Source organism: Sander vitreus, chromosome 23 (genome assembly GCF_031162955.1).
Source record: "Sander vitreus isolate 19-12246 chromosome 23, sanVit1, whole genome shotgun sequence".
In the NCBI taxonomy this organism is placed as follows: domain Eukaryota; kingdom Metazoa; phylum Chordata; class Actinopteri; order Perciformes; family Percidae; genus Sander; species Sander vitreus.
This window is the reverse complement of record NC_135877.1, coordinates 2,309,725-2,337,543: the sequence shown is the minus strand read 5'-3', so window position 1 is coordinate 2,337,543 and position 27,819 is coordinate 2,309,725. Positions and strand designations below refer to the sequence as shown.

The 27,819-nt window shown below is 41.1% G+C and overlaps 3 protein-coding genes across 3 annotated transcripts; 1 reads left to right on the top strand and 2 right to left on the bottom strand.

Annotated features, from left to right (window-relative positions):
* The first annotated feature begins 166 nt into the window (after window positions 1-166).
* On the top strand, window positions 167-5,435 carry cdnf (cerebral dopamine neurotrophic factor). Its single transcript, XM_078243169.1, has 4 exons — window positions 167-251; window positions 2,325-2,452; window positions 4,033-4,174; window positions 4,264-5,435. The coding sequence occupies exons 1-4, from the start codon at window positions 179-181 to the stop codon at window positions 4,434-4,436; spliced, it is 516 nt and encodes a 171-aa protein (XP_078099295.1). The 5' UTR covers window positions 167-178; the 3' UTR covers window positions 4,437-5,435.
* Window positions 5,436-8,295: 2,860 nt separating this feature from the next.
* Window positions 8,296-20,407, bottom strand: irak3 (interleukin-1 receptor-associated kinase 3). The gene is made up of 11 exons (XM_078243167.1): window positions 20,032-20,407; window positions 18,778-18,966; window positions 18,266-18,429; window positions 17,860-17,924; window positions 17,653-17,767; window positions 15,854-15,972; window positions 12,126-12,324; window positions 9,791-9,853; window positions 9,478-9,645; window positions 8,696-9,059; window positions 8,296-8,581 (listed from the first exon to the last, which is right to left on the bottom strand). Exons 1-11 carry the CDS (start codon window positions 20,132-20,134, stop codon window positions 8,466-8,468), a joined length of 1,665 nt encoding a protein of 554 aa, XP_078099293.1. The 5' UTR covers window positions 20,135-20,407; the 3' UTR covers window positions 8,296-8,465.
* Window positions 20,408-21,491: 1,084 nt separating this feature from the next.
* On the bottom strand, window positions 21,492-25,775 carry LOC144512420 (beta-2-microglobulin-like). Its single transcript, XM_078243174.1, has 4 exons — window positions 25,567-25,775; window positions 23,840-24,112; window positions 22,325-22,362; window positions 21,492-22,224 (listed from the first exon to the last, which is right to left on the bottom strand). The coding sequence occupies exons 1-3, from the start codon at window positions 25,631-25,633 to the stop codon at window positions 22,349-22,351; spliced, it is 354 nt and encodes a 117-aa protein (XP_078099300.1). The 5' UTR covers window positions 25,634-25,775; the 3' UTR covers window positions 21,492-22,224; window positions 22,325-22,348.
* Window positions 25,776-27,819: the final 2,044 nt, after the last annotated feature.

Sequence of the window (27,819 nt, the reverse complement as noted above, 5' to 3'; positions counted from 1 at the left end):
TAAAGTTTGCAAATAAAAAATAAAAAAAAACTGAAGGACTGCTGGCTGGGTTCCGTTACTTTGCGTAAGCATGGACGCCTGGCCAATAGTAGTGTGTGAATGCTATTGAAGGGCGGGTCTTAGCGTGGCGGCTGGGACACCATGTAGCTAATAATAACCAATAACGCCAAACGCTGCCATGTTGGTGTTGTCCCTCGCCATTCTGCTGCTGGTCAGAGGGCTTACCTTTTCTGCGGCAGGCAACTGTGAAGGTTAGACAGCATGGTGTGAGCAAAGGTTGTACAGTGTTGCTGACCCTATATGTTACCAACACTACACTGTGCTGATAGCAGCAACAGGTTGGTCAGCTTTGCATGCCTGTGGGTGGCCACACAGTTCTCCAACCATAATCTGCCCTGCATGTGTGTACGAAAGAGTAGTAACAAGCCAAAACTTTTAACCTTTTGTTAAATCATTATACAACGACTTGAGTCAGAATATAGTAGTATATGAGTTATGTGTATATTGTGGAAATTAATCTAAAATGACATCACTATAGTCAGTGTTGGAAGAAGTATTCAGATCCTTTACTTAAGTAAAAGTACTAATACCACACTGTGAAAGTAGTCTATTACAAGTAAAAGTCTTGCATTGAAAATGTTACTTAAATAAATGTATGTGAGTATCATCAGGTAAATGTACTCAAAGTAATACAAGTAAAAGTACTCAATGCAGAACAATCCTCACATTTTAGAAACTGGGAATGATCCAAACAGTTGTGTGTTTAATGGTCTAATCATTTCAGCTGGACTTGTAGGCCGGTATATTTTTGGGTAGTTTAATTTATAATAAAACATGGTATTTTATAAACTACATGTGTTTTATGTGCAGGAATCTGAATGTGTAAAGTAACTAGTAACTAAAGCTGTCAGATGAATGTAGTGGAGTAAAAAGTACAATATTTCTCTCTGGAATGTAGCAGCGTAGAAGTAGAAAGTGGCATGAAAAGAAAAGACTCAAGTAAAGTACAAGTACCTCAACATTTGTACTTCAGTACATTACTTGAGTAAATGTACTTAGTTACATTTCACCACTGACTATAGCAGTGATTCCCAACCAGGGGTGTGCCAGGGGGGACTACATGTAGAATGTTGTGGAGCACCTCAGCTAATTTGAAGAAAAAAAAAAAAAATAGAAATTATGATTTGATAAAAGGAATATCAGCCGTAACACATGAACACAGGGATTTTAAACTAGTAGCAAAAAGTAATGAAAATATAAGCTAAATGGTAGAAATAAATAGCTGATTTGCTAAAACGACTGACTAAACAGTTCAAATAGTTAGCTAAAAGTAATGGATTAGTAATAGTATGATCATGACCAAACCAACAATATTGACAGTTCAGTTGTATGAAAAAATTAACAATACCCACTATTATTTAAAGGTGCTGTAGGTCGGATTATGAAGATCCAGGACTTAGCCAAAATATTTGAACATCGACAACTTCTCAGCCCCTCCCCCCCTTTCTGTTAAAGCCCAAAACAGTCTCCTAAGCCCCTCCCCCCACAAGGGAGAATGCGTTTTGCATGAGCAGTGATTGCCAGTTAGACACCGCCCCCCCCCTGGCCCTGATTGGTGCATCTGAACAGGAAGCGATGGATTTCTGTAAATCCCACTACAGGCTGTAGGTGGAGCCAGAGGAGCTGCTTCATGTAGTTCTACTGGAACATAGGGTCAGTTTCAGCAAATATGACAGAAAGTCAGTTTTATAAGGCTTACATTTGGAACACATTGGGTAGGGGAGTTCGTCTAACAGGGCTGGGGGGCTACTTCAGATCAAAAAGGTTGGGAACCACTGGCCTATAGGATATAGCTTGAGAGAATTCCAAGGCAGCAAATGTAAATAAAGGGATGAGTTATATTTCACAGTATTTATTTCACACTTGGGTCCCATGTCCTGCACACTACAGTACTTCCAATACAGGCCTGTCTACTTATGCTATAGCCAATAAGCACATAGTTGTACAACAACACACAATTACACAATTCAATTCCTGTATTCAAGAAAGGTTACTGGATATATTAAAACAGACGCCAGGCTATACTCAACACATTCATTTTGATCTCATTTATATTTATTTTTCTTATTTATAATTTGGAGCGAGGGTGGGTCACAGAGCATGACATTGGAGTCAGAATAATCTACACATCATATACATATAATGGGCTTAATTGGTACACTATAATAATATAAATGTCTCTCTCTCTCACACACACACACACACACACACACACACACACACACACACACATACATACATACTAACAATGAACTGCTGTGCAGTGTGTGTGGACTTTCTCAACAGACTGTATGGCAGTGTGACATCAGCCCACAGTGAGCTCACTTCTTCCCTGGTGGAGGAAGAGCTGATCCAGGCCTGCACTGTCGCCCAGGGGAAGGAAGCGAGGCTGGTGAGAACACAGACCCCAAACTCTTTCTGCCATGTTATGTAACCATATTAGCAGAGACTTGCATTTCTACAATCGGACACCTACTTGTCCATTATCGTCTGTCTTGGACCACCAAGGCACAGGAGAGCCATTGCTCTAAATCCACCCTTTCTTTTTTAAACTGACAACCCTTCCAGTGTCTTCCTTTTCGAATGCCATTTTTGATTTTGCAACAGAGTAAAAACAGACACCACTCTACACAGCAAAAACATTACGTGAATTACTACGAGAATGGAAGGAATGCTGCTCTGTTGTTGTTGTATGTGGCGCTGAGGTCTAGTGACGATGCTATAAAGACCGTTGCCGTGCTTGCGTCACTCCCTTACCCCCCCTACCAGTCACTATGGCCACTTGGCCAGTGGGAATGCAATGAGAGTAGTTCTTAGAACTGCTTAGAAGTGTACTTTTCCTCTAAAAAGTACAAGTACTATCTGGTCGGAAAGCACCTATTGCCAAACAGATATTCGACAAACCGCCCAGATTATATTGCATGACAATCTTTTGTGTTCTTCGATGACATTTCTTAAATCATTTTGTTCTACAATATCTGCACACTCCAGAATCTTTTCCAACCGTAACCATACCGTAGTGGCCATCAGTATGGTTAAGGTTGGGAAATATTGTGGGTATGGCAATTCAAACACTTTGCTAAGGTTAAGAATAGGTTTAGATCTTTCAAGTGTATCTGAAAGCGCACCTCAGCCGACCCTTCTTCAGTGAGGACCTCTTGACCAAGTCTTTGGTGGGCGGTCTGGGCTTCGGTGAAACGGTGTTCAAGTTCAGTACTTTATTGCCATGTCAACACAGTTGATTGGAATTTGTCTTGGTGCCAATCAGGTTAAAAAAAAAAAGGCAACATACCAACATACACAGGAACATAAAGTACATAAAAGACAATCACATAGACATTCATTCAAACCAGTAGAAAGCTGTAAAGACCTTGTGCTATTGCGACTTCCCATGACATGTCTTGTGCAGTCTAGAAAGTGCATTTGAATAAGGTGCATTTAGTCCAGGTTTACTCTACAAGGTGCCTGAGCATTAAGGAGCCTAATAGTACCAGCGTAAGTACTGTTACTGAGCAATAAGGAGCCTAATAGTACCAGGGTAAGTACTGTTACAAAAGCGGGATGTTTTGCCTCTGAGACTTTGAACTCTCTTTCCAGAGGGCAGTAGTTGGAAGAGGGACCTAGCAGGGTGGGAGGGGTCATCTAGCACTTTCTGCGCCTTATGGCTGGTCCGCGTGGGGTAGATAGAGGCTACAGATGGGATGGCCTGACCCTATAATTTTGGATGCGGTGTGCACCACCTTGTCCAACTGCTTCCTCTCTGAAGAGGTGGAGTTACCATACCAGACAACGATGGAGAAGACTAGCACGCTTTCCACTGTGGCTCTGTAAAACTGGAGTGTTTCATGTCAGGGGTGGAAATGAATTGTCTCTAATGTCAATGAACGACTTTCCATGTGAAGTGCAGAATCCACCGATATGAACATAGTTCCCAGGATACTGGGCTGATTTTCTATGTTTCTGTGCTGTTAGTGTTACTACCTGGGAGCCAGTAGTGACGCAGCGACCCGCGTCACAGCATCAGTGTCTCGACCCCTGGCCTCCCATGTCCCCGTTGAGAAGATCTGCCAGCGCCTCAGCAGCAGAGACACGCAGATCTGTCAGCTCAGATATGGTAAAGTGTGTTCAAATACACCACAAAGACTAACCGTTCGTTTGTGCGTGGACACAATTTAAAGCTCGTTTCTGTGTGTTGTCTCGCAGAGCCTCAGCTGAAGGATCTGAGCAGCGACGGGCTCAAAAAGCTGAGAGTCTTGGAGCTGAGGAACATTCTAGCCTCGTGGGGCGAAGAGTGTAGAGGCTGTCTGGAGAAACACGAGTTTGTCAGCCTCATCCAGGAGAAAGCACCGCTGCATGCTCACAGTACGGAACTATGAATAGTAGCTCCTGCCCTTTTCTCATCCACACTGCAAAAAAGTCAATTCACTTTTTTCTCTCGCTCCATTTTCAAGAATATGCACACTGCAATCACTACACTGCACTGTTCCATACTGCCACTCACAAGAAACATCTGTTTGTTCACTGGTACAAGTGTTTTCCAAGCTGAATAATAATAATAATGTTTACTTTATTAATCCCACAAGGGGAAATTACAATGTTTTCACTCTGTTATTACACACACATGCTCAGAACCTACACATGCACTAATGGAGAGATGTCAGAGTGAGGGGGCTGCCCATGGAAAGGCACACTGAGCAGTTGGGGGTTCAGTGCCTTGCTCAAGAGCACCTTGGCAGTGGCTACCAGTCCACCACCATACTTTGGTCCATATGGGCACTTGAACCAGCAACCCTCCAGTTCCCAACCCAACTCTCTACTGACTGAGCTACTGCATGGTGGAAACATTTTTCTCCAAATTGGCAATAGAGTTCTTGAAGCGTAGTTTGATTTACATCCAGCTGCTACCATTTCCTTTGAGGCACATTATGCAGCCTGACAGACGACACGGTGGGAAAAAAATATTCATTTGAACGCATGATTTTACTAACCCATGCTCCCACATGACTTAACTTGTATCTATTTGTGCTAATGTGTACCTGACTGATAGCAGCCACACCGATCGTTCGTCTATAGAATGTCATAAAATAGTCAAAATGACCATTAAAGGAGCAGTAGGTAAGACTTATAAAACTAACTTTCTATCATATTTGCTGAAACTGACCCTATGTTCCAGTAGAACTACATGAAGCAGCTCCTCTGGCTCCACCTACAGCCTGTAGTGGGATTTACAGAAATCCATCGCTTCCTGTTTAGGCACCAATCAGGGCCAGGGGGGGTGTCTAACTGCGTGTCAATCACTGCTCACGCACACGCATTCATTCTCCCTTGTGGGGGGAGGGGCTTAGGAGACTGTTTTGGGCTTTAGCAGAAGGGGGGGGGGGACTGAGAAGTTGTCGATGTTCAAATATTTTGGCTAAGTCCTGGATCTTCATAATCCGACCTACGGCAGCTTTAAATGTATCCAGAGGCCAATGTGACATCATTGAAATGTGCGTGTTTTGTCAATTAACAGTAATATAAAACGGAGAAAATAGCAGATCTTCATGCTGGAACATTACATTACATTTTTAGTATTATAACAATTAAAATATTTTAAAGATTCTTTTTGAAAATGAATTTTCTGTTAATCTCGTAATCATGTTAGCTGTATTTGAAAGCATGGCTTACTATATTTGTGTGCATATGTGACTTTCTTCTCTATGACACCTGGGTTCTCCCTGGGCTCTGCAGAATCTACAACCTCTTTATTTATTTTTTTACAATAAATACAAGAACTTACTGTATACAGGGTATTTCTGACCATAGTTTGGATTATAGTCAGGCCTGAGGGTTAGTACCTGGCCCTACTATATACATCATATGAAATGAAGGAAGTAACTAGTGTATGTTGTAACAGACAAAACCATTTCAATAAGTCCACCCTAATAATAATAATAATAATAACTTTATTTGATATTTACAGACAAAGTCACATAACATTCTTAAAATTAGACCCGTAACAGTCAAATGAACAAGCAAACAAGAAATGAAATACCAATTGAAAAAAAACATGAGACAAAAGCCAGTTTACAGTTTTTCTCAATCGCTTTGGCACAATCGTTGAATGACTACTGAACTTTGTCAAACTATATATGTTTATATGAACATTAGGTCAGTTGTTCACATGACTCTAGTCATTTATCATTGCTTTAGTTCTAATTGCACTAAGTAAGCCTTGCAGATCAAAATAGTCTGCATTCATTTGCTATTGAATCATATTACTCTCAAATGCAACTATGTTAATAACTCCCGCATTGCAATGCATTCTCAACAAACAAATGTAGCAAATAAGCTATCTAAAGAAAAGTCTAATGAAATGTATAAACAGGAGGATGAGTTCATGTAACTGGATTGTAAAACAAAAAAAAATGCTTTAACAATCAGTGAAATAAATTTAAATGAATTTTGTACAATGCTTGTGTTTTCATTTATTCCACTCCTCGCCGCGTTTGAGTCCGAGCACGTTGTGTCATAGCCTGGTCCTACCAGACTCTCGTACATTTCATTAGTACAGAGAGTCTGGCCTCTCTCCATTGACAAGTGTTAACGTCCTTGAAGGCGGGTACTCTGTTGAAGTTTAAAACTATTGGATCTGCCCAGAGCCACTCTGGATCTGCCATAACCAATCTCTAACGTTTGGTCATGACGTATGTCGTGCACATGTGCAATAAGAGGGGAGACAGACAAGCAGGGTTCAAAATTAACTTTTTGGTCCACCAGCCAAATGGCTAGTGAATGTTCACATTTGACCAGCCACTCTATAGATTACCATTGCTTTTTTTGGCTGGTGAGTGAAGCAAATCTACCAACCACTTGCATATTTTACCAGCATTTGGCTAGTAGATGGTGCTAATTCTGAACCCTGCCGACAAGGCTTGTATTTAGCATTAGCATCGCTAGCGTTAGCCTTAGCCAACTTCTTCACCACTAATGGAGCAAGCTGAAAAATCAAACTGTTCCCAAACCCCGTGGGGAGGAGGGCCACGACATCATGGCCACCAACACAACTCAGCAAAGATTGTTCTTACTCGGGCTTTAACTTCTGGATATTCGGCAGCGTTGCCACAACGGACCGCATCTTTCTCCGCCGCTATTACGGAACTCGCCGAAGGTTACCGAACCTCAACGTCATCGTTCTCAGCCACTCCCTCTGTTCGCTGATTGGACCGCCAAAAATGTGGCTGGATAAAACCCAAGAATATACCGCAAACCCAGACGTAGTACTGAAGGGAAATGAAAATTGAGCGGAAGTACGTAGGAGGGCGGAGCCAGGCTAGTTGTGTCATCCATTTCTTCAATTCCTGACGCAACATTTTCGTCAGCTCTGATGTAATGAAGAGGGATACAGTCTATTTCTCTCCCGTAACAGTTGGCCTGGTCCTTGGCCAGACCAATTCATGGGGTTTTACACTTGTATCTGAATGGCTGATTCAGTGGCGACTACATGGATACTGTAATAAAGCTCTGCTACTGTACTGCATCCTGTACTGAAGGCCAAAGTGTCACCTGAGATTGGACAGATAGTCTAGCTAGCTGTCTGGATTTACCCTGCAGAGATCTGAGGACCAGTTAACCATAGTCCTCAGAAATCCACCAAAGGTTAGAACGCCAACACAAAGAAAGCGGAAGGAAACGGAAAATACATGCATCCGGTAGAATTTCCTGCAGCACCAGAACAATCCCGGAAGTGGAACGCAAAGGATATAGATTACTAATAAACTAACCCGTAACCTCACAGTGAGAGTAGCAGTTCCACCTTTTGTTTTCATTTTATATCATTAAAATAAATTAAAAGGTGCTCTAAGCGATGTTGGGTTACTTCTTGTTGACGTTCAAAGTATTGTCAAACAAAACAGAGGCTAGCTCGCCCCTCCCTCCTCCTCATCCCGTCCCCCCCCCCTCCCTTCCGTGCATCCGCGCACTAACCCCCCCCCCCAACCCCCACCCCCTTCTTGTTGGTTATTGGCTGGAACACTGTTTGTTATGTTTGGTGGTGCAGGTTGGCCAGTTTGTTTTTGTTGCCGTTTGTGGAGCCTGGGCTGTCCGTGGTTTTTTTACAGTGTGTTCAGGGGACAGGCAGCTCGCGGATAGTGAGGAGATGTTTGCTATATGTGACAAAAAATGTTGTAGCCTAAAAAACATATCACATCGCTTAGAGCACCTTTATAGAAATGAAACAGAGACAGAAACCAAAGCTCTAAATACAAAGCTCTTGATATGATGTGGTGCAGTTGTTAAACGGGACTTTTCTTGGCCTGATCACTTCACCAGCTCTAAGTTGGCTTCATGAAACATGTTAATGCTGGACACACATGACAGCCCACAAAAAGGGGCAGCTGTCAGGACTTTTACAGGAAGTGGGCTCTCTACTGCAGCCCTGTCTCAGAAAACAGTTCCTGTGTGTTAATCACCCCTCTGTCATAAAGGCTCAGTTTGTTCCTCAATCTCTCCTTGGCTGGACTTTCCACCACAACGGAGTCAGCTGAAACACACAAAACACAGCAACTGATCACTTTCAGTAGGCTAACAACACGTGTACACACACACACACACACAATTTCGTGATCAAATGTGATCATATGCAGGTTTGTCTCACCACTTTTGTGTGGAGACTGTGTGTGATTGAGGGTGAAGCCGTTGGCTCTGCAGTCCTCACAGGCCAGACCCCCTGTCTCAGCAGGGCAGCTGCACTGTACAGGCCAGCTGTTGTACAGGTCTTCTGCTGCCTCACCATCAGCACCCGTGACGTCACTCAGATACGTCACCTCCGACTGGCTGCATTCGCAGGGTCCTGCCTGTGTTGAAGAACCAGGGAGGCTGTGCTGCTCATCGTGCTCTACAGGTATGGAGGATGAGAGGCTTAACCGGGCATTAACAGGGTCTCCATCATCCAAGCTGTGAGGTTGGTCGGCAGGGGGGTAGCTAGGTGAAGGAAGCAGCTTGCTTAATGCCAGAAGTACCTGAGGACAGTAGAAATGATTAGTATTTATCTTCTCCAGACTAGTTTTCAGAACATGAGGCAGTTAGCATTTTTTTTTTTTAGATTAGATTAGATTTAACTTTATTGTCATTGTGCAGAGTACAAGTACAAAGACAACGAAATGCAGTTTGTGTCCAACCAGAAGTGCAAAAAGAGCAGAAAAGTGCAATGTGATATACAAAGTATAGACAGGACAAGAAATATAGTTCAGTACAGACAGTAGTATACAGTTGTAAATATGTGCAGTGTATTAGCAGTTACCTTATAAGAGCGGAATAAATATGGCTATGTAATATGAACAATGTATGACCAGGACAATTTGGACCTGTGAGCTTAGAATATTTTTTTTTTTTATGTAAGCTGTTCCTAAAAGTCAAGAACGAACTTATATCGCTCACATTCGTCATGTCTGGTCTGGTGCGGTTGCGGCTAGCAGTGCAGTCCAAGGCCAGACGCAGAAGGTCGAGGGCCACGGCAGCTGGCCACCGACCGGCCGCCACGTCCAAAAACTGCAGACAGGAGTCCACCCCACCGCTGTCCTCCACCTCGGTTACAAGCAGATCTCTCTGACGGAGCAGACAGGGAGGTCGGTGAGTACAGCGCATCACAAAGTCACAACACTTCATGAGAGCATATACGACTGTTGCTGTAAGACATCCCAATGTATTATGTAGTCATGAAGGCCCTATTCCATCTCCAGTGTTGACTCACCAGTGGTGTTTGTTTAGGCACGTCCTCTATCACCTTCCGTCCTGTTACTGTTTCCATTATAACCTGAAAGCAAGAAAACTGTACTTAATGGCTTGAGTGACATTGGTTCCATCATAAATTATAGTGCTATTTTCATTATAGCAACATTTACTCCCAATTACATCTATTCCAGTACTTATTTCACATTTTTGCTACTTTTATACTTCTACTCCACTACATTTCAGGAGGGAAATACTGTACTTTGCTGATAAAACTGAGGTTCTGATTGTTGCTGCAGACAGCATTGTTTCTGAGGTGGCTAGCAGTATTGGGTCTGAACTCCAACGTGCGTTCCAGCCTGAGAAATCTTGGTGTGACTTTAGATCAGGCTTTGAGCCTTGACAAACATGTTTAAGTCCTCAGAAACATTGCAAAACTTAGGCGTGTTACGCTGAGTCCTACGCTGAGTTAGAAATGACTATACATGCCTTTGTTTCCTCGCGTTTGGATTACTGTAATTCCCTTTTTACTTGCCTCAGTAAATCAGCTGTAGATGGTTTACAATTGGTCCAGAATGCTGCTGCTAGGCTGCTGACAAGATCAGGGAGGTCATGATATATATAACCCCTATCCTGGCCTCTTTACACTGGCTACCGGTTCAATTCAGGATCCAGTTCAAGATTCTTGTAATTATACACAGAGCCATCAATGGCCATGCAACGGCCTAGTGATCTGTTGCACCCGTATGTTGTCAGCAGATCTTTGAGGTCCTCTGATCAGGGCTTACTGGCTGTTCCCCGTACTAAGCTGAAAACTAAAGGTGACAGAGCTTTTAGACTGTGGAACGCTTTGCCACATCTTTTAAGAGTGGCTGCCTCTGCTGACATCTTTAAAAAGCAGCTAAAGACACATCTATTTAGTCAGGCATTTGTTTTAACCCCATTGTTGACTGTATTCGTATGCATTTTATGCTTTTGATACATTTGTTATGATGTATTTATTTATTTTGCCTGTGAAGCACATTGTGACTCTGTCTTTGATAAGTGCTATACAAATAAACTTTACTTACTTACTTTTATATTTATATATTATCAAAGATGTATAATATAATAATATAATACTACTGATGTATTAATGTACAGAGGAAGTTAAAAGCACACTTCTTTCAACAATAGTTATAGCAATACTAAGTAAAGAATTAAGTAGTGTATCAAGTAGCAAGAGCACACTTAAAGGGAACTACTATATATTTTCAACATGGACCCTATTTCCCTATGTTTTTGTGTCTAAGTGACTTATGGGAACAACAGTCTTTGACATTGGTCCAGTATTAAGTGAGATCGCTGTAGTCGGCAGCAGAGAAACAAGCTACAATGTAAGTTAATAGGACAATTGTCCAGCTTGTATTTACCTTCACAAAAGTGCTCGTTTTGCCGCTGACAAGATTCAGATTAATATTCTAAGTGTCTGACAACATTATGGAAAGGATCCCTACAGAGATAGACCTTTAAAACCTCTTTAAGACCTTTCTGTTTAACCAGAAACAGCTCTGAAGTCAGCTAAACCCACCAGACTCCATTTAAAAAAACAATACTTTTAGCGTGTATAGAGCCAACATATTTTCACATTTAAATCAGTAAACTATGTGTTTATTTCAACCAAAACTAGAGTTGTGATGGTTGGAAAAGTGGAAAGACGACCCAAAACGTTTTTTTCATAGTTTTAATTTGTTTCTGTCGACTCTGAATGAAGTGTGTTTTACGATGCTCAAATGACTGTTTATTCACATGGAGTCTGGTGGGTTTAGCAAACGCAATTTCAGAGATGTTTTTATGTTTAAAAAAAGGATCTTACTCTTTAACAGAAAGGTCGACCTCCTTAGAAATCCTTTCCATAATGTTGTCAGACACTTAGAATATTAATCTGAATCTTGTCAGTGGCAAAACGAGCACTTTTGTGAAGGTAAATACAAGCTGGACAATTGTCCTATTAACTTACATTGTAGCTTGTTTCTCTGCTGCCGACTGCAGCGATCTCTCTTAATACTGGACCAATGTCAAAGACTGTTGTTCCCATAAGTCACTTAGACACAAAAACATAGGAAGATATGGTCCAGGTTACAAAAACAGTAGTTACCCTTTAAGTCAGCAATCTGTTCAATTCATTTAAATGAACCATCGTCTTCCCAATAAATTGTCTTCTTTATATCAGAATTCTTATACAGCATCAATCACTCAACCGCATATTATAATGCCCCCAAAACATGGATTTCTAATGTTGGTTTTGTCACGTTTAATCATCTTATGCCAGATGTACACACAGGATGAAGAAAGTTTAGCTAAGCTGTTAAAATCACCATTCCAAAGCTGTAAACATCCAGGCTGAAGGACAGCTTGCCATCTCGAATATATTCCTCAGGGAGGTATCCCAGGTTGCCGTGGTACCTCGTATCCAAAGTGATGGTGCAGTGCTGATTGGCTGTATGAGGACGGAGACGAGCCAACCCAACATCAGACAGCTTGGGCTGCAGGGCATCATCCAAGAGTATGTTAGCACTGTGTAGAGAAGCCATATGTGTAAACCTCTGAACTTCACAGACAGCAGAGAGACACAAGATCGATGGAAGGCAACTGACAGTGGAGGTCCTAAAACCCACAATCCTGAGGGTGCATGGCATGACCTTTTGAAACCAATATATATATATATATATATATATATTTTATTATTATTATTATTATTATTATTATTATTATTATATTTAAAAATGATTGCATAATCCTTTGGCTTAATTGGAAAGGCATACATTCATTATATGACAAGTATGGTAGCATCTGTTTATGAAATAGTCAGTTTCAGTGGAATCTAGGATATGTTTTAATTACATCTTAAAGTGTTTATATTATGCTCATTTTCAGGTTCATAATTGTTTTTAGAGGTTATATCAGAATAGGTTTACATGGTTTAATTTCATTTTTGTCTTACTTGTCTCTGTTATAGCTACAGAGTGAGGCATTGCACTTCTTTACCATCTTTGTTGGGAGTCGCACATCCACAGTACCTAGGTAAGGACTACTAGCCAGTCAGAAGCAGAGTATGAGGGCGTGCCCTGACAGTACCTAGGTAAGGACTACTAGCCAGTCAGAAGCAGAGTATGAGGGCGTGCCCTGACAGTACCTAGGTAAGGACTACTAGCCAGTCAGAAGCAGAGTATGAGGGCGTGTCCTGACAGTACCTAGGTAAGGACTACTAGCCAGTCAGAAGCAGAGTATGAGGGCGTGCCCTGACAGTAGCTAGGTAAGGACTACTAGCCAGTCAGAAGCAGAGTATGAGGGCGTGCCCTGACAGTACCTAGGTAAGGACTACTAGCCAGTCAGAAGCAGAGTATGAGGGCGTGCCCTGACAGTACCTACGTAGGTAAGGACTACTAGCCAGTCAGAAGCAGAGTATGAGGGCGTGCCCTGACAGTACCTAGGTAAGGACTACTAGCCAGTCAGAAGCAGAGTATGAGGGCGTGCCCTGACAGTACCTAGGTAAGGACTACTAGCCAGTCAGAAGCAGAGTATGAGGGCGTGCCCTGACAGTACCTAGGTAAGGACTACTAGCCAGTCAGAAGCAGAGTATGAGGGCGTGCCCTGACAGTACCTAGGTAAGGACTACTAGCCAGTCAGAAGCAGAGTATGAGGGCGTGCCCTGACAGTACCTAGGTAAGGACTACTAGCCAGTCAGAAGCAGAGTATGAGGGCGTGGCCTGACAGTACCTAGGTAAGGACTACTAGCCAGTCAGAAGCAGAGTATGAGGGCGTGCCCTGACAGTACCTAGGTAAGGACTACTAGCCAGTCAGAAGCAGAGTATGAGGGCGTGCCATGCTAGCAGCTAGGCGAGCATTATAACGTGTGTTCCAAAGTGACCACGTTTGTCTCTGAAGTAAAGGCTGGACTACAATAGAGCTGTTTGGAGCAGTTTGTGAACAGTGTTTTCTGTTGGAGATGGTAAGTCCCTTTGGGGGGGACTTTGGGCTTTTTCACTTTGTAAACCTATAACATGCACAAACAAGACATATAACACAATAGAGGAAAGGGAAAAAGCCAAAAAGCATGATATGAACACTTTAATGAAAAAGGCAAACCTCCATTCTAAAGCTAGAGTGAAGATATTGGTATCATATGAAACAAACTGACCTAAGGCAGTCAATGGTACCAACGTCAATGCTAGCTTGTCGGGAAGGGGGCTAAATAAATACATTTTGGCGAGGGAAAAACTGGCATGGCCATTTTCAAAGGGATATCTTGACCTCTGACCTCAAGATATCCGAATGAAAATAAGTTCTATGTGTAATATCTATGGGTCTAAACTAATCCCATGCAGTTTTTCTCATCCAGTATAAATGCATTAAATGGTGTGTTTGAATATTTATGCATACTGGGGTCCCTAAACAGTCCTGGAATCGCATGATTTGGGTCTGACTGAAAAGCTGAGACTCATGTGGATTCAATGAGCCCTATTGTAACCCTGTGTGATGATGTTAGTCCCCATAGTAGCCATTTCATTGACTTAAGACCATTTTTGGAAAACCTCACTATATTACACGATCTGTTGTGACCTCTAGGATGATCCCAGACTCATGAAACTTTACAACCCCAAAGTAGAGTCCCAGGGCATTCAGAGGATCTATGGCTTTCCTAGGTATATTGACAATAATGGGGTTTCTGAGCAGTTCCCAGAATAGAAGTGCTCGCCATCCAATCACCGAAAAAGTTTTTGATAACAAATCATATCATGCATTTTCAGTGGGGTTCCTCAAGGTCTTGGTGTCCTAATGTTTTCGACCATTTTTATCAATTCTGGAGTGGTAAAAATGGTACCATTTCGCACCAAATCTGTGTAAGAAAACTGTATCAACCAAAGAATTGTGAAACCTCTCCCGGACCACGGTCCGGATCAAAAGACCAAATTTTCGGTTGGTCTGGTTCCTTTATAGTGTGAAAGCATTTTTTGGATGGTTCGGACTTTCAGACCAAATACAAGAAGCTCTGGCAGGCTCTCCTTGTGTTTACAAGACCGGGGAAGCTCCTTTAAGGAATAGCTCGGTGCTTAGTGTGTAGGCTACATGAGAGAGAGACGGTGTCAGCGCTCAGAGCAGACAGCTGTCGCCTATCAGAGCTGAGAATACATCAGCAGTTTATTTGTTAAGTGGGAGTAGATGTACAGTGTAGGTTTCCGTTTGTCTCTGAATAAATTCTCCAGAAAGTTCCCGTGTCTCGCTTCTCAACATCACAACAAAACAAAAACAGCAGCGGCAGTAGAGGAGAGCAGCAGTCAGTAGGAGAGAGCAGCAGTCAGTAGGAGAGAGCAGCAGTCAGTAGGGGAGAGCAGCAGTCAGTAGGGGAGAGCAGCAGTCAGTAGGGGAGAGCAGCAGTCAGTAGGGGAGAGCAGCAGTCAGTAGGAGAGAGCAGAGAGATGCGAGAAGACGGGGAAGCCCATCTACAAACCATTCTACAAATTCTAAGTATCTGGAGACACAGCTCACGTATGTGATGACGGCAAGACGTAGTTTTGTCACGTATAGTTCTTTAGTGCGCTTGCATAACTGCAGTGTGAAACCAAAACTTGCCGGATCTCAATGTATACAATGTAACAAAAACATGAACCTTGGTCCGGACCTTGGTTCGGACTTTCATGTGTTAAAACGCCCTAAAACAGAGCGGCTTATATCGGTAGAGAGAGCAACAAGTTAGCGAACTGCCGAGTGACCGAGTCGCCCTCTCGGTTCTCTGCTCAGCTGCTTGACGGGCTGCAACATCTTGTAAGGTTTAAGCAGATGTTTTTTAGGGGGTAACCCCATTCACTTTACCAGCAGTACTGACAACAGATAAAGCCACCGTGTCTTGACGACCACTTTACCTTCTAACACGGAGCTTTCTGATCTTTCCGGTCTAAGCTGGCTAGGATTTGATTTACCAGGGAGCAAGTGGTCGTGCTATAAATGACATCATGTTCATATTGAGTGTTGCACATCCCAGTGACCATGTCCTCTTCCAAGAGACAACAGACAGAGGGAGAATCCTAGATACTGTATGTTGTACCTGGAGATGTTGCCACAGATCACTGGGAAGGGCTGGGCTGTATGGAGGTGATGCAAGGCCTTCGCAGTTCCTTTAATGATGGCGAGACGCTCTTGCCAGGACAGACGGGGCTCTCCATCCTGTACAGGGACAACATATCGTTTTAGATTTAACATAAATATATGCCTTCAAATAGCTTAAAGTGCTCATATTATGCTTTTTGGCTTTTTCCCTTTCCTCTATTGTGTTATATATCTTTTTTGTGCACGTTATAGGTTTACAAAGTGAAAAAGTCCAAAGTCCCCCCCCAAAGGGACTTACCATCTCCAACAGAAAACACTGTTCACAAACTGCTCCAAACAGCTCTATTGTAGTCCAGCCTTTACTTCAGAGACAAACGTGGTCACTTTGGAACACACGTTATAATGCTCGCCTAGCTGCTAGCATGGCACGCCCTCATACTCTGCTTCTGACTGGCTAGTAGTCCTTACCTAGCTACTGTCAGGGCACGCCCTCATACTCTGCTTCTGACTGGCTAGTAGTCCTTACCTAGGTACTGTCAGGGCACGCCCTCATACTCTGCTTCTGACTGGCTAGTAGTCCTTACCTAGGTACTGTCAGGGCACGCCCTCATACTCTGCTTCTGACTGGCTAGTAGTCCTTACCTAGGTACTGTCAGGACACGCCCTCATACTCTGCTTCTGACTGGCTAGTAGTCCTTACCTAGGTACTGAGCATGTGCGACTCCCAACAATGGATGAATGGAACAGAAGTGAGATGTCTCACTCTGTAGCTAAAACAGAGAGCTCAACACACAGGGTGAAAAGAGGAGCTGCAGCAATGTGCAGTACGACAAAAATATGATGTTTTTTTGAAAATTAAACCACATAAACCTATTCTGATATAACCTCTAAATACAATTATGAACCTGAAAATGAGCATAATATGAGCACTTTAAAATAGCCAGATGAACTTTAGGTATTGGAAACGTGGATGTAACGCTGGTTATCTGTGGAGTTAGACTACAACCTGAGTTACTTTTAGCACTGTGAAATAGGTTTCTATTCTTACTGTCTGTTGCCTTCATTTCTATCACCTAAATGAAGTGAACCCAAAGCTGGGCTCAGTGCGTGGTTGGCGTCACGAAATGCGCGCTGGCAAAAAAAAACCCGGAAGACTCGGAAGCGCAGACCAATCAGAGCAGACTGGGCTTTTCAGGAGGGGGGGGTCAACATGTTCTAGTAGAAAACCAAAATACAAGTGTGAACCTGAAAATGAGCAGAATAGGTTTGTGTCCCCTTTAAACCCCCTAGACCAAAGAATTAAAATATATTTACCAATACTGCATGTGCGTGACATAAAGACTTCACGGCACAGGTAAAAAAAAAAATAAAATGGTGTGTTCAGTTTGTAAATGTGTGTAGGTTTACGTGCACACAAAAGTTCACTGGCAGTAAATACCTGTTTGAGCCGTCTACTACATGACTGCAATAACTAGAAGTTCCTCATAATAATAGTACGTTTACATGATGACCATTTTTCTTCAAGCAGTTTAATAACAAAGTCTAGACTCTGCAGTTTCAGTTATATACGTACTTGTCTACAGAAAAAAGTTTTGTTACTTTCTGCCAAACACACGTTACACTTGTGCACACTTGGCTTCCCACGAGTAGAGTTCCTGTTTTCGTGTTACCTGGTAACTGTTTTGCTGTGGCTCGGTAAACAAGTCACACGCAGAAACACACTTCCTGATGGCCTTGGAGCAAAATCAACAACTGCAGTGGTGCCAGCAGATGTTGATACATAAATGACAAGTGTACCTGATGGTGTAGTCTGTGAAAGAGCGATCCGTTGGGGAGGTACGGATACACCAGACAGTAGCGGTCTTCGTCAGAGAGACAACACAACAAGTCTAAGATGTTTGGATGTTGATACCTGTGAACACATCGCCACACTTCATATTAAAAAGCACTCTATCAGATCAAATAGAAAAAAGGTGTTGTTGAAAGTGTGGTGTTAACACGTACAAATGATGGATTTCCATTTCTTTTCTAAAGATATCCCACAGCTTCTTCCACGGCTCCATATTCATCTGGAGAATGATGGATAAGGAATGCATTTCAGTTAGACGTTAGTTAGAATCAGAATCAGCTCTATTGGCCCAGGTAAAGTACAATACTCACTTAACATGTAAAGAATAAAAACAGAAAGGACAGTAAGAAATAGATGATACAGTATAACAGTATATACAGTGCAATTCATTCATTCATTCATTAGAAGGCTGTTGTAGTCGAGTTTACAGGAGTCAAACGCGCGTCTGTGTTCACACAGGACACACGGAGCTCATACTGACAGCAGTCCTCCTTAGAGGGTTTAACAGCAAGTAGGCCATGTTTTCCAACATGTCAGACTGGGTTAGAATTCATCAATCACCTGTTTAAAAAGCTTCACTGCAACCTTTTGGTTTCCTATCTGTGCACTGTAGACGTCAGAAAAGTGGCCCTCTGCAATCCTCATGTGATGATGGAAATCTCTGGTTCCCTCTACGATGTCTTGGAAAGTGATTGTGGCTGGCTGACTTTCTCCAGCAGAGTTCACTGGAACACAGACATATATTAGTTTGAACCCCAAACGGCTTCATTCATGCTGATTCACACATGTAAAAAAAAAAAAATAAATCAACACCAGCCTGAATCCTAGTGGAAAGGGAGAGTCCATCGAAACATTATATTTTACAAATGTATGTGAGATGAATGATTTAAAGTGCTCATTTTCAGGTTCATAATCGTATTTATATATATGTTACAGGAGTTTACTAGCAGGTGACAGCTGCTCTCCTCTGCTCTCTGCTATGTTCACAGTAATATTTTCCATTGATTATACGTTATTTCACCCCTCCCCCCCGTGGATGTACCCATTATTGCCTTTAATTGTTTGTAACTGACCTTGAGCTGGACCCTGGAAGAGCTGCAGGGCCCTAAGGTGGCCCATGTCTTGCAGCACCTTAAGTAGGTCCTGCACTCTTGAATTCTCCTGAGCCCAGGACCACAGCAGCTCCCTGGTGGGACTCCGACCTGCTGCCTCCACGCGCTCCAACATGCGAACTTCTAACAGGCTGGGGACAACTCGGACAGCTGGAGATCAGGACAAACGGTGAACATTAAACCATGTCAAATTGAGCTCACAGAGGAACGCAGTCTGTATACACAGGTTCATGAAAAGTTCAGATCAAATTGAACTTGATTTAGTAAAGCAGATCTGTATTAATCAGAGTGAAACTAAAAGGCAAAGTAGATTAGAGTGTTATCTGGCCCTAAAAAGAGATTATGAGCATAATAAGAAAGAACAGACAGCTTGTAACTAGTTCAGGCTCAGTGACCACAAACTGGCAACCGAGAACAGGAAGACACACAAGATAATGGAAACAAAGAAAACACAAAAGAATATATGTATATATATATATAGTATATATATATATATATATATATATATATATATATATATATATATATGGTCACTAGTTTGAAAGGTGAGGCTGAGACAGATGTGCTCTTTCTCCTACAATGTAAAACATTCAGACACAAGAGATACACACACACACACACACACACACACACACACACACACACTTCTCCTACAATGTAAAACATTCAGACACACCCACACACACACACACACACACACACACACACCATAGACTGTAAATATTAAAACACACACCAGACTGTAAATATTAACACAGCCCCACACACACACACACACACAATAGACTGTAAATATGAACACAGCCCCACACACACACACCCACACACACACACACCATAGACTGTAAATATGAACACAGCCCCACACACACACACCATAGACTGTAAATATTAAAACACACACACCATAGACTGTAAATATTAACACAGCCCCCCACACACACACACACACACTAAGATATACTGTAGGCTATTAATATAAATCAAGCTTAATGTTAGATATTTAACATATTAATATTTGACCATTTGTACATTTTTATTGAAACTTTCATTCCAATAAAGCTTCTTTGAATTTGAATAGCTATGTATATCAGTGTGAGACGAGTCAACTGTCAGAGTTAGAAGGTCAAAGCCTGTTTTACGTGGCTGCGCTAGACCTGTCTCTATCAGACTCAACCCAAACCTCTAACCAGAATGACAAAAGCTGCTCCTTACCTAGTCCGCGCCACCCGAACCTGTCATCTCCACTGTCCATTATCTTACAGAATCTCTCGACGACAACCGGAGGGACATCATAGAGGAAAGTGGAGGAGTCCATGTGAACGGGCGCTCTGTCAGGACACTGGGAGGACACAGGTCCACTTACTACTTTTGTTGTGGTTCAGTGTTGCTGAAATACGGAAACTCCGTCCGCACGCAACGTAGCTTACTGAGGAAGTCATTATTCAGCGAGTCAATAAACTGACTCACACCTTGCCATTTTAAAGGAAAAACCCAAAGTTCCACAGTCCAACAACCGCATATGAAGCGAACAGTGGCGGAGGGATATCGCACGATGTAAGTTGGACTTCACGTGAGATGATACGCTTCCTCCTTGCAGTAGCTTTTATTCAAAAGTACAATGCGGTTTGTGTTGTCTTCCTGCCGTTCACATTCAATGAAAATAGTGAGCAAATCATTTATTTTATGGAACCGTCCACGTTATTTTTTTGACAGTGTGTTTGAAAGAAACGTTTTGAAAACGGATCAAATTTGAATCGAGGACAACAGTTAAGATGATTTTTTGGGGCTTTTCCTTATATTAGATAGTGACAGTGAATAGACAAGAATGTGGGGGGACAGAGAGAATGACACGCAGCAAAAGGCCACAGGTCGGATTCGAACCCGGCCGCTGCAAAGGACTCAGCCTACATGGGGGGGGGGCGCTCTTACTGGATGAGCTAGAGGCCGCCCCGAATAATATAAATGCAGTTTGCCCTAAACTTCCATTTGCATTTCTCCAAACAAACCTTAGGCTACTGTATATGTATTAATTGCAATAGTTAGGATTGACAGTAGGCACTTTGAGACAATATTGAGTAAATGTTTGGATTTCCATGTTCAAAACGTGACCCTTAAAGAATGTTGAGGTAATGACGTTTTCAACATAAACTTCGACCGTGGTCAAAATGTTAAAAATCCAATGTTTCTGACCATTCACATTTCTTCACAACGTGCCTCCAATTGAAGTTATGGTGGCCAAAATCCACATATTTTGTTCTGTGCAAAGATATGGCCCCAAAGATATCTGAAGCCAGTATGAGGCTTCAGCAGCCTTAATCAAATGAAGTGGGCATTTTCCAAAGTGAAGTATTTTAGTGTGAAGTTCCCCTTTGTTGTTTCCCCAGGAAGTTTTACTGAATTCCCCCTCTGGAGATTTGGCCTCCATCACTTACATTGAAATAGCGTTATAAGGAAGGGGTTTGCTAATTGCCAGTGTGAACAGGAGGAATGATGACAGCACAGCCTGTTTATTTCTTCATACCTGACAGACATGAAAAATACTCTTTGGACTCTTAAGTGCAGCTAATATTTCACTACAAAAGCCCCTTTCCTTCCAAATCGTTACGTTTTGAAACTCTAGTGTGAAATGTTATCTATTATGTTATATATATGATCAATAATCTGAACAGGGAAGCGTGATAAACACTTTTATTACCATATCTGTATACGATATATTTACAGACATTCGGTGCCCAATATGTCAATATGCATCAACTGAGATCTATATAAATACATTCTGCATCATGAAGTCGAAAATAATAAGCTTAATATTTCATAAGATAAAATGGTGCACAAGATAATTAAAAAGCAATTTCATGTATATTGAAATTATTAAGAAGAGTTAAGTATTTTAGCCTTTACAGATTAAACATTAAAAACACAGAATGCAAGCATTTACATCTCCAATCATGAAAGGCTTCCTTAAAGCTCCATTAAGCAGTATAATGGTAAAGTGTGTTGTTACAGCTCAAAGCTGACTGGACATTACGCCTTGTGTCTGACAGCAGATGCCAACATCCATCATCCAACTCAACTGAAAACTGATTTCATATTTTGTTCATGCACATTATTTTGGAGAAATAAATCGAATGGACGGGTACTATTGTATTTTTTATCTTTGTGATCACTTACCCTACACCTTATTTATTGATCAGTTCCTGTCTGGCTACACACTAATGGGCACATCTAGTGGTCAACTACTACTTAATGAAGCTTTACTGCCATTTGCTATTTCTGGTATAAAAACATACAGATAAGTTTAAGTGCAATTGTTTCTGACATTTTCATGATGCTCAAACTTTCACAATAAAACCCAAGATCACAGATAATCAATGCCAATCTTCATCTTCCTGATACTGAGCAGACCTGTGGTTATCAAACAAAGGATTAAAAACAGTGTCACTCAGAAATAGGAATGCACAAATGACATTCAAAAATGATATTTAGAATAAATATGGGTACACACCTGGAGCAAGGCGGAGCGTAGAGCTTACATATCTGACTCTGTAGAGAGAAACAAAAACATGTTCAAAACAACATCCGCGGAATCCTGTGTTTGCAGATTTCGTGTGGTCTTGCACGTTCAATCTCAAAACGGCGCGCACTGTTTTCCTACGGTTTCCACGTGGAACGACACGTGTCCTCCGACGGTGTGAAAGGGCGGGCAGTTATTGACTGTTGTTACTAGACAGGCTAAGAATCTTCATCTTCCTTTGTATAAAACATCCCGTGGTCAGTTTTCTATCAAGTAGTGGAGGTGTTTTGTGGAATGAAAATGTACATGTACATGTAATGGATTCCTCTGAGATGTTTTTTTTATTTATAAAAATAGACTTAGGAATGCCCTGCTGTCTAAACATTTGATTTGGACAAAACTGATCCCTCATAGAAACTGTTGTTTACACTGTAAAAAAATTGCAACTACTTCTGTTTCTCTGCATGTATTAAGTCTTTTTTACACTTAACACAAATACTTAAAAATGTACTGGTGATTTTGTATCTTTACATTTTACATTTGTTATTTTTATATAAGCCATTACAGGCTCTACCACATCCTCACGTGTATTTTATATTTCTTCAACATGATTTGTATTTGTGTGTGAAACAAATACACATAAACTATAGTATAGTACAAACTATAGTATAGTAATGTAGTTTCATAGTGCAATTTAGAGAATGTTGTAGAGCAGTGGTTCTCAAATGGGGGTACGTGTCCCCCATGGGGTGCTCTGGAGGACTGCAGGGGGTCCGTGATATTTTTTGCTAAATGTTTTTCAGTTCCAAGGCTGTAGTTACTTCTACTGGCTTTTTTTTCTCCAAGTTTGTCGCTTTTTTCAAAGTTTTTGAAGTTTGTCTCCTTTTTTTGAAGGTGTTGTCGTTTGTTTTGACCTATTCTTGCCTTTCTTCCTCACTTTGTTCTACTGTCAGTTTTTCTTCTAAGTTTTTGTCTCTTTTTTTCAAAGTTTGTCACTTATTTGAATTTGTTGTCCCTTTTGTTGCCCTAGTGTTGCCTTCCTTCTTTCTATTGTGTTTTTTTCGACGTTATTATTACTATTTTCGACCTATTCTTGCCTTACTTCCTTCTTTCTACTGTGTTTTTTTCGACGTTATTATTACTATTTTCGACCTATTCTTGCCTTACTTCCTTCTTTCTACCATCTTTTTGCATCATCATCTAAACATTTTCCAGGTCCAAGGCTGTTGTTTAGTAAATCTACTGCTGACATCGCTGTATTCTCCCTCTTTATAGAGACTTTGTTTTCTACCAAAAATGATTTGCACTGGTTATGGGGTACATGGCTTACAAACACTGTTCAAAGGGGAACATTATTGAAAAAAGCTTGAGAATCACTGGTGTGTGGTGTAGTGTTATGTGTAAATCCTTTGTCGTCAATGAGTATACTCTGACTGTAAACCTAATACTGTAATTAATGGTGGTAAACAGTAGACAGAGAAAGAGAAAAAAAACAGGGACACATACCCCAGACGTATGTGTGGGTCTTCCCCATGTGAGTCACTCTGCAGGCAAGCTTGTCTGCTTGTCTTGGGGTAAAGGGCGCGTATTTGGTTAGGTGGTAGTGCCAGTTCTCCTCGAAGGCCAGGTCGCTCTGTATGGCTCCTGGCAGCTCCTGTTCGTTCTTGAGCAGTTCGATGGTGAGCTCTGGTGGGTGGAAGCCGCTCACGTGACAGATGAGGGTGTTGTCTTTATCAAAGTGTCCTGGTGCCCGGCTGTACACCTGAACCTTGGGCGGCGCTACCAAGAAACAGAACAACTTTCACACATGTACAGAAAGTATTTGATGCAGTGGTGTAGTCTAATGTATTGTAGTGGGTATACTGTACTGTATATATATTGCGGGGGGGTCCTCCCCCAGGGAAATTGTGAGCGTCAAAGACTTCATTTCCTGTACTCGAATACACTTTTATGCACCAATTTACAGTGGAAATACCTTTATTTTGTGTAGAAGAAAACCACAGATGACAATTCAAAATATATCAAAAATATAATAGAAAGTATGTTGTTGCGTGTCATTGGGCATTTTGAAGTGGGTATGTGGAAATCCTGGAGCTTTCTTAGTGGGTATACTGCGTATACCTGCGTATCACATAGACTACACCACTGGTTTGATGTAACTATGAATGAGCTGGTAGACTAATGTAGATATCACTCCCTTACTTGCTCTCCTCAATACATTATAGTTTCTGCCTCCTTTTTACCCTACTATTAAACTACAACGATAAGCTGTAGTATTATCAACCAGACTGATCATAATACGCAGTGTTGTAATGTAACGAAGTACAAATACTTTGTTACTGTACTTAAGTAGAATTTTCACGTATCTGTACTTTACTTCGTTATTTATATTTCTGGAAACTTTTACTTTTACTCCATTACGTATCCTAAATAAAATGTTTACTTTTACTCCACTACATTTCCCATAAGCATCTTAGTTACTTGTTACTTGCTAAGAAATGTTTTCCTACGTTGGCGTGAAAGATTCTTCCTCACAACAAAAATAAAACTCTTCTTTGTTGATGTCAGACTTGATGTTTAAGAAGGTGTGGGAAGTTGATAACGCACAGCTGAAGTTGATAACCTTAACGATGGCTCAGTTCCATCAAGGGTCCCAGTAGCTATTTCAGTGAGTCAGCATGAACAATACCAGGACCTCTCCTAAGAGGAATGCAGCCATCATTAATGGGTTTGTGTGCTTTTCCTGCTATGACATGTCAATATGTCTGCCGTGAAAAAGGCCTATTATGCTTCACTATATTCACTAAATTTTGTACTTCTACTTTTACTTCTGATAGTTAAGTACAATAAGGTGACTTTAACTTCTACCAAAGTCATTTTCTGGTAAGATACTTGTACTTTTACTCAAGTATAGCTTTCAAGTACTGTATACAAGACTGATAATATGTTATTACCATATAAAACGACACTAGAGCGCCTCCCCTTTAAACTCACGATTCTAACACACCGAATTTCTCAAAGTTTCTACTTTACTTTTAGGGGAACTATTCAGTTGGCTATTTCTTCACATGTTTGTGTTTAAGTTGGCAGTAAACTTAAACGGGAACGTTAAGTGTAGTAAGACCCGAGCCCTCTCTCTGGTCCTACTTGCCATTTCAGAGAGGCTTCCGTGTAATAACACAGCGCCATTTGTAAATACATTGTCGTATATAAAAGTACAGTAGATTACTTACATTCTCCGGCTGTTGAAGGAAGGAGAGCGAGCAGACCGACGAGAACTGTACAGACAAGTGTTTTCATGATTTTACCTTCAGTTGGTCTCTGTAACGTTATAGAAAAGTGTTGTTCGTCAAATAAAACTGCCCCGCGAGCCAAAACGAAAGTAAAATGTATTTGATTCGGGAGTTCTTTCTGTTAAACGGTGGGGACGCTGTCGGGCGAAATGACTAGTGCTTTCACCGGAGCCGGGAGGTTGTCCACTTCCTCCACCAATAGAATAATCCAGATGGAGTGTTGCTAGGTAGACTTTACTACGACATGTTGCTCTCTGTGGCGCAGTTTTGTCAAATAAAAACCTCCATGTTTGTTTGAGCTGCCTACGGGCGTGGATGTATTAAGAGAACGCCTATGAGTTGCTAGTCGCCATAGTTCATATGTTTTGTGTTTATCACACACAAAGATAGGCCTACAATTGACATACAGTCATTATTTAGTTAAAAAGAAAAGTCAACCACAGCAGTGGGAATACTATCTGAAATTGTTCAAGTTTCATTTTATTTGTCATTTTACAACACGGGTTGCACAATGAAATGTAATTGTAAATAGTAGCAATTTAGTAATGCAAATATTTAAAAAGGAATAGATAAAAAAATAAATGCACAGTTACTTATACATACATACCTTGGCTGTACACATACACATACAATATGTACAGTATAACAACTTGGCTCTATGTATTAAACAGTGTTTCGACTGAATATTGTTTTAGGTAGTTTGTTTATAGTACTGTGATAAATCACCTGATGTGATTATAAAAGCCACTTCCTTATATTAGTCATATGATAGGCATTTCTCACAGCAGACATTTTGACTTGTCATAGTAAGACAAGCACAGGGGATGTTGATTTGATTTATGATTTTTGTGAACTAGAAGAAAAGAGCATTTCCCATTTATTTATTTTTTCACTGTATTTATACAAGAATGTTCTGGGTGGATGTAAAAAAGAAACTTAAGATGATTGTTTGATATGTTTGAGCATGAATATGTTTGATATGATGCCATATTTTAGTCCAGAACAGACTGAGATTGAATTTGGTATTTCTTTTGTAAAATTCCATATTCATAAGAAAAAGGGTCAGGAACCAAGCGAAGTATAGCACCATTTGATTTTTAAAAACAAGCCATTCATTTCATTAATACCTTTTAAGTTAATAAATGATTATATGATGTACATAACACAAACTGACATTATAAACTGTAAATGATTTTTCTTGTCCTATCTTGTTTTTTACTGTCTATTTTTCTTTTTTAGTTTTTATTTGTTTTCACATCTGTGACCTTTTGTAAAATAAAGAGTGAAAAAAAAAGTAGGAAAAGCACACCAATTACCCTAATGATGGCTCTGTTTTTACTAAGCGTGCACAGTGAGTAAGCATGCACAATACCAGGCAACTGAAATCAAAGCAGCTAAATGGAATTCAGCTTTCTTAACTGTATTATTTGCACCTGTGCTTTTCCCGCTGTGATGCCTAAACAGGTCTGCGGTGGGGAAAGGCCTGTCGATGAAGCAAGTTCACTCGCAAAAGAAAATGTACAATATCTCATATTGTTATTGTTGGATCACCTGCTATCCAGACAGGGCTGAGTTTAGCCTCTGCGTTTGTTTTCATTTTTGAATGTTCACTTGCTCTTCAGCTGCCAAGTGGTCCGTTTCCAGCTAACATGACAATAAAGCAGCATGATAGACTGCCACTGAGACTGATCTGCCATCACGAGGATAACACAGTGTTTGGAATCAAAAAATATCACACTTTTAGTGAAGTCACTGATCAGAGGTCAATGTTAAATAGTTATGACACAAATAACAGCAATATCAATATCAGTCACATTATCTTAACGTTCCCTTGCTGATACTCAACTTTCTAGATTAAGTGACTTGTTTCTCGTGATATTTAAAATAGTATGACATGTATGTGTGTATATATACATTTAGGGACAGCTGTCCTAATATGAAATAGTAGTTTTCTGTGTGATCCCATATAGAAGGCAGCTATGGAATCAGCGTTCCACTGCCTGCCGTTAATGCATGTCTCAGGTGGAACCCTGACCTGAAAGGGAACATTCTAGGTGACTTAGTAACTTTTTTGCCCACCTGAAATGGATCCCTACCCTACGTGTTACCATTTTCTACTTCATAAAGCCACAAAGACAACATGTCGATCAATATCCCTATGATACAAGTATACATTGTAGAGGTTTGTGTTTA